General features: G+C 52.5%; 1 protein-coding gene across 1 annotated transcript in view; it reads left to right on the forward strand.

The window, feature by feature from the left end:
* Window positions 1-7,157, forward strand: part of CCNJL (cyclin J like) — a 74,363-nt gene extending 67,206 nt beyond the window's left edge. Inside the window, exons 5-7 of the mRNA XM_013006179.2 lie at window positions 564-866; window positions 4,347-4,506; window positions 6,283-7,157. Coding sequence (XP_012861633.2) covers window positions 564-866; window positions 4,347-4,506; window positions 6,283-6,706 — 887 coding nt within the window. The 3' untranslated portion in view covers window positions 6,707-7,157. The remainder of the gene's footprint in view (window positions 1-563; window positions 867-4,346; window positions 4,507-6,282) is intronic.
* The last annotated feature ends 6 nt before the right edge of the window (window positions 7,158-7,163 follow it).

The following is a 7,163-nucleotide window of genomic DNA, read 5'->3' on the forward strand; positions in this document are numbered from 1 at the left end:
ACAGTTCATTTCTTGTTATATATCTAATTGTCTTTATAAATAAATATATTAAATTATCAGCAATTTGGTTTTATCTCTCTAGAGAACCCTGTCTAACACACATTATTATCCCGTTTGCAGATGAGGGACTTAGGCCCACAGAGTTGGGGACACCTGCCTATGGTCACACAGGTGAAAGCAGTGGTATAGAGATCTGCACCCAGGTCTGAGAGAGCCAGAGTGTATGCTTTTGCTCGTAATCCCTTCAGCCTTTCTATTCTCTGTCCCTTCTCCCAGCACCCTTCCAGGTATGGTGGCCTTTAAAAACTCATTACCACTGAGTAGGTGCCGACTCTTAGCTACCCTATAGGACAGGGTAGAACTGCCCCTGTGGGTTTCCAGCACTGTAATTCTACAGCAGTGGAAAGCCTCAACCTTCTCCCAAGGAGCTGGTTGATGATTTGGAACTGCTGACCTTGTGATTAGCAGCCTAACCCATAACCACCACAGCCTTGGGGCTCTTCCATGGTGGCCTTTGGCTTTCTGGTGAAGGTCGGAACCAAGTGTTTGTGCTTCTCCCACAGGTAAGTTCGAGGACAGGGAAGACCACGTCCCCAAGTTGGAGCAGATAAACAGCACTCGGATGCTGAGCAGCCAGAACGTCACGCTCACCAAGAAGGAGCTGCTGAGCACAGAGCTGCTGCTCCTGGAAGCCTTTGGTTGGAACCTCTGCCTGCCCACGCCTGCCCACTTCCTGGACTACTACCTCTTGGCCTCCGTCAGTCAGAAGGACCACCACTGCCACAGCTGGCCCAGCACCTGCCCCCGCAAGACCAAAGAGTGCCTCAAGGAATATGCCCACTACTTCCTAGAGGTCACCTTGCAAGGTGAGGGCAGCAGAGAGGCGAGGTGTACCCTGTGCCCACCACAGGGACAGGATCAGGGTGTTGTGCGGCATGCCCATCCACCCCATCGGTGCACTAGGCTGTATGTAGGCAGAGAACGGGGATGAACAAGGGAGTGGTGGGGAATCGGCCCGGCATGTTACCAACCCAAACCCAACTCGCTGCTTTCCAGTTGAACCCCACTCACAGAGACCCGATAAAGGGCTTCCTGGACGATAATGTGTACAGGAGCAGCCGTCCTCATCTTTATCATGGAGAGCAGCTGGTGGGTTTGAACTGATGACCTCGCACTTAACGCAATGCCTAGCTCACAGCGCACGACGACTCCTTAATGTGTTTTACCAGTAAACTTTCAAAGAGACCTCGGACCTTATACATGTTACCACCAGGGTCTAGGCCCTGGAGAAGGACATCACGGTAAGGTAGTCCCACTGCCATTGAGTCGACTCCAACGCAGGTGACTCCTTACAGGATTCCCCAGGCTAAATCTTCATGCAGCAGACAGCCTCCTCGTCCTCCCTCAGAGCAGTGGGTGGGCTTCTAGGGCCTGCCTTGTGGTTGAAAGCCCAGTGCTTACCTGATGATGCCACCGGAGCTCCTCGGTGAAGCAGGTCAGCCAAAGAGAGGAAGACCTGAGGCGACATGGCGCCGAGGCTGCAGCATAGCAGTTGTGAGGAGGGGTGCCCCAGGAACGGACAGTGCTTTGTTCTGTCGCACACGGCGTTGCTGTGAGTCGGAACCAACCTGATGCCACCCCACAACATAGTACCAGGCAACCGGTGCCCTGCCAACAGAGGAGCAACCTCTAACACCCTACACTACCTGGCGCAGTACAAGTGATCTACATAGCACAGACGCAGGGTAGATCATGCCCTACGAGCTGTCCACCAGACAGGTCGAACACCAGAGGGTGATGTTACATCCACTTTAGCCAAAAAGTCACTGTTTGGGGACTCATACATGACACCCACTCCCCCCAGTGTTTTAAAATTTGAATTATTACGTAAACCCCAACCAGCTGCCAGTAAGCTGAGTCTGACTCATGCCGACCTTGTGTGGGTGGGTCTGAGGAGAACTGGGTTCCACAGGCTTTTCAGTGCCATGTTTTTGCCAGGCCTTTCTTCCCAGGGGCCTTGAGTGAGATCATACCGCTGTCTCTCGGTCAGCAGCCACAGGCACGTTACTTGTTTATACCACCCCGCAACTCATCAGGCAAATTACCAGTCAGAAATCTGTCACCTCCCAGTGCCCCACTATGAGCCCTGGTAGGGTAGTGGGGTGCATGTTGAACTGCCAACAGCCAGGTCAGCTGTTCAAACTCACCAGTCGCTCATTAGTAGAGAAATGAGGCTGTCGAGTCTTTTACAGAAACCCAAAAGGGCAGTTCTACTCTCTTATAGGTCACTATGAGTCAGAATCGACTGAATGGTAGTGCTTTTTTTTTTTCAATGCCTCAATAGCAACGAAAACGCTCACCAGCAATCATCATGATTGAAAACAAACAAACTAAAAAGCTCCAATCACACTGCCATCGAGTCAGCCCCAACTCCCAGCAGCCCTAAAGCACACATCGATTGAGTTCACACAATGCTCTTTCACACCTCACAGCCCACGTGAAGGCCTTTTCCGTTATCATCCTTTTACAAATGGGGAAGTTTATGCTAAGAGCTGAAGCAACTTCCTCAAGACTATTGCTAAGAAGCGATGCTCCGGAGTCTGGCTCCTGGACAGTGCTCTAACCATTACACATACTGCCCGATAGATACTTTAAAGGGCAGCGTCGAAGTAAGTCATTGAAACGCCTGAATGACGCAGGGCAGCATGGCCATGCACTGATAACTAGGCGTGATTGGGGGGTTCCCACGCGTGCCGTGGGTTAGCTGTTGCACTGCTAACTGCATGGTCAGCCATTCGAACCCACCAGCCAGCTGATGTACAGGTGAAGGGCGAAGATTTACAATCTGCACTACGTGTCAGAATCGACTGGATGTCAGTGCAGGGCCGTGGACTAGGGACTGTTCCTGGTAGTGAGTAGCCTTTACTGTTGCAGTTGTGGTCAAGTAAGCCCCAGCTCGCTGGGCCCCATGCACAGTGGACAGAAACACTTCTGGCCCTGTGCCACCCTCGATCTGCCTTGCATCCTACCTTTGTAGAGCTTTCGCTGGCTGCTCCTTTGGAAGTAGATCATCAGACCTTTCTTCCTAGTCAGTCTTGGGAAGTTCTGCTGAAATCTGCTCAGAATCCTCGCCTTTCCAACCAGCCCCACCACATAGCCCTGGAGTTGATTCTGACCCGAGGTGCCCACGTGCTAGAGTAGAACTGCTCGATGGGGTGGGGTTGGCTGTACTATTTATAGAAGCAGTTTTCCAGGACTGTTCTCTTCGGAGCTGCTTGGTGAGTTTGAGGCAACAACCTTTGGTTAGTACACTGTTTGTGTCACCCTGGGACCTTTCGAAAAGTCAGACTCACTGCCATTAAGCCGACTTGGACTCACAGTGGCTCCAGAGTACAGGGTAGAGCTGCACCTATGGGTTTCCAAGACCTTAGCTCTTTTCTGGGATAGAAAGGCCTGTCTTTATCCCTCAGAGTGGCTGGTGGTTTCGACCTGCTAACCTTGAGATTAGCAGCCCGTTGTGTAACCACTGTGCCCCCAGGGCTTCTTGTCCGGGACCTTTACTCAGACTAGGATCCGAGTCCAAGTAACCATGTTCCTAGGAAAGGACAAATGGTTTGTGGCTCCGTTTATTCCCATCAGCAAACCCTTGGCAACCACTGACAGTACTCTGAAAGTCACTGCTCATGGCTGAGATCCGAAATCTCAGATTGTGGAAACCTGGGAGGTGATGAAAGTCGGACAATGTTGTCCTTTCAGTATTTCCAGCTCAGACAAAGAAGACTAAACATAGACTTGGATTTGGGAACTTCCAAAGTCGAGAAAGGCCATCTCTCGTTTTAAGTAAAAGGGAGCAGGGAGTAGCCCTTAGTTAAGGACCGTGAAGTTTAATATTCAAGATGGAATTTCACACCACTGCAGATTTATATATGTCTAGATATGTAACTCACTGTCATTGAGTTGACTACTTGTAGCAACCTTGTAGGACAGGGTGGAATGGCCCCTGTGGGTTTCCAAGACTGTAACTCTTTACAGGAATAGAAAACCTCTTTCTTGCGAGGAGCAGATGGTGGTTTTGAACTGCTGGCCTTAACAGTGGGCAGCCCATTGCATAACCTCTATGCCATCAGGGCCCAAACTCATAGCTGGTAGACAGATAAAGTAGGTAGGTAGGTAGGTAGGTAGGTAGGTAGGTAGGTAGGTAGGTAGGTAGGTAGGTAGGTAGGGTAGCCATGAGCAGCCTTTGCCCTCGTAGTTTGTTCCCAACCCTGCCGTGGATGCAGGCAGAGGGGGGCTGAAACCCGAGGGGCAGCATCTTGGTGTCTATGAGCTCTGTGCCTCTCTTCCAGACCATGTTTTCTACAAGTTCCAGCCGTCTGTGGTCGCTGCCGCCTGTGTCGGGGCCTCTCGGATCTGCCTGCAGCTCTCTCCCTACTGGACCCGAGACCTGCAGAGGGTCTCTCACTACTCGCCCGAGCAGCTCAGCGTCTGCATTGAAATCCTGCTGGTGTGAGTGCCTCCCCGACCCGTGTGCTGCCGCCTCTCCTTGCTCTTGAGACCCACCTCTGGTCTTGGGTGGCTTCCTGAGGGCTGGGAACTGAATGGGCCATGGTGACTCCATCCGAGGGCTGGCTCCTTCCTATTTGGGGAAGCCTCTGGCTTGAGTTGTTAAGGGGAAGGAGCCGGGGACAAGAGGGACTGTGTACTTGTCCTTCTGAAGCAGGGGTGAGGAACCTTTTATCTGCCAAGGACCATCTGGACATTTATAACATCATTCTTGGCCCATACTAGGCAAATTATTCATTAACTCGCCTGGTGGCTTAGTGGTTACACGTTGGCCTGCGATCCAAGAGGTCAGCAGTTTAAAACCACCAGACACTCCTCAGGAGAAAGACAGGGCTCTCTACTCTGGTAAACAGTTACATCCTTGGAAACTCAAAGGAGGCGGCTCTACCCTGCCCTCTTGGGTCGCTATTGACTCAGCAGTGAGTTTTACAGTGACGGCTGAGACCGCTTCTCTTTAGTGAGGCGTGTGATGTTCACTGAGGACTTCTCGGTCCGTACTGAGCACAGTGGCTGGAGGTTCTGTGTTCTCAAGGCTGGGACTGTTGGGTCCATGTTCCAACATCATTGTACCAGTAACACTGGGCCCTCTCATGGTGGGTTACTTGTCTTAGACCTGGCCACAAAGCAGTCTTCGTGCAGAAGTGGCTGGAATTTGGAGGAGGAAACACTCAGTATCCAAGAAGGTGCCAAAGGCACCATGGTTCCTATATCACAGATTGAGTTTTGGAGGCAAAATAGCTCAGTGGAGTGGCCAGAGAGGACAGAAGGCCAGCAACAAGGCTGTGCTCCGTCCCTCTTCCACCCAGCAAGGGATGCCATGTCCTGGAAGTTGGACTCAGCTGGCCAGGGGGCTGGATCCCAGCCCACTGAAATGTTGGCCCTATGCCCTAAATATTGTTTATTTATTTCACTTATTTATCTCTATTTATTTCCCGTTTCCAAATTTTATTTCGTTGTCAAGAAAATACACAGCAAAACACATACCAGTTTAACAGTTTTTGTTTTAAATGTTGGAGCACACAACAAGCAATATTTTTTTTTTTTTTTACACAACAAGCAATATTTGAAGTCTTACCCCCTTACTACTTCACTGGTTTTTAAAAATTTATTAATAAGTCATTTTATTGGAGGTGCTTAGAACAATCCATACATCAAGTGTATCACACACATTTGTGTAAATCTTGTTTATGGTGGTGCCAGAGTCAGAGCGCACACCTGCACGGTCCTTTCCCCAGGACCTTGTGCTGCAGCTCCCTTCACGCCGTTCTCGCAGTCTGTTGGGTTTTATTCTTCCCAGAAAAAGTTAAAGGAAACTGGTAGATGGGGGAGAGGAAACTGGTAGATAGGGGAGGGAAAACAAAAAAGATCCCCCACCCTGCTTGTCCTTCAGATGGACAAGGGGAGGTCCTGGGGGAGGCCTGCCTGGGATCTGAGAGCTGAGGGCCACTGGGTGGGGGAGCCGAGCCTGGAAGGGCCTTGGAGGCAGAAACGCAGTCTGTTCGCATCCACTCAGGCAGGCATTGGCACACGAGCCCCACCTGGAGCCCCATCCCAGGAACTCACTCACTCAGTAGTGACCAGAGACTTTTGTCAGTGGGCAGCTGGGGGAAGAGGGTGGGTAGCTGGCACAGCTGGGCGGCGGGTGGTGACTTCTGCCCAGCCGGCACCCGGGAGGCCTGCTCCTGCTTATCTCCAACTCACTGGGTCTTTTTTCTCCAGAACTTATGACAATGTTTTGAAGGACGCTGTCGCAGTCAAGAGCCAGGCCTTGGCCATGGTCCCTGGCACGCCTCCCGCCGCTTCCCAGGTGCTTTTTCAGCCGCCCACCGCCTACTCCACCCTCAGCCAGCCACCGTCGCTCCTGGCTGCGTGCCAGCCCCCTGTGCAAGACCTGTGCTTGGCCTACCGTGACTCGCTGCGGGCCCCCCGCCCGGGGAACCTGCTCTCGGGGGGCACGAGCTCATTCCTGCACATGCCATACTCTGCCCTCCAGCCCTTGGACGTGTGCCCCGTGCCCCTGCCAGCGTCCCTCAGCATGCAGATGGCCATCACAGCCGAGCCCAGGCACTGCCTGGCCTCCACCTATGGGGGCAGCTACTTCAGTGGGAGCCATGTGTTCCCCACGGGTTGTTTTGACAGATAGAGCACCGGGGGCTACCTGGGAGAACTCGGAGAGCCAGCAGAGGAAGGGGAGGTCAGCGGAGTGAGGCCACAAGCAGCCTTCCCCTCAGGGCCTCCTGGACCTTGAACATACTGGGCTTGCGCTCTTTCCACACACAACTCATGCCGAGAGAAGATTCCGTGCTAGACCTCACCTGAACACATGCCTCTGAAAATTGTCTTCCCCACGCGCACTGAGGGGCCAGGCTGCGGACCTCAAGCACTGGGCCAAGTTAATCAAGAAAGACCTGGCAAGAAGCCAGGACGCGGGGAACTGGACGCCAGCCACATGCCCTGAGCATGCCCAGTTGTTAGTTTCAGAGAGCTACACTTTGCCGATGGCAGCTGTACCACCCTGACCAGGGAGGGGCAGCCTGGCGTGGTCTCAGGATCCTCGGAAAATGTCCACTTTGGTGCTCTCTCCCTGGCTTCCTGCAGAG

This window comes from Echinops telfairi, unplaced genomic scaffold, assembly GCF_000313985.2.
Source record: "Echinops telfairi isolate 266 unplaced genomic scaffold, ASM31398v2 ScPeMD7_7469;HRSCAF=8507_0, whole genome shotgun sequence".
Classification (NCBI taxonomy): Eukaryota; Metazoa; Chordata; class Mammalia; order Afrosoricida; family Tenrecidae; genus Echinops; species Echinops telfairi.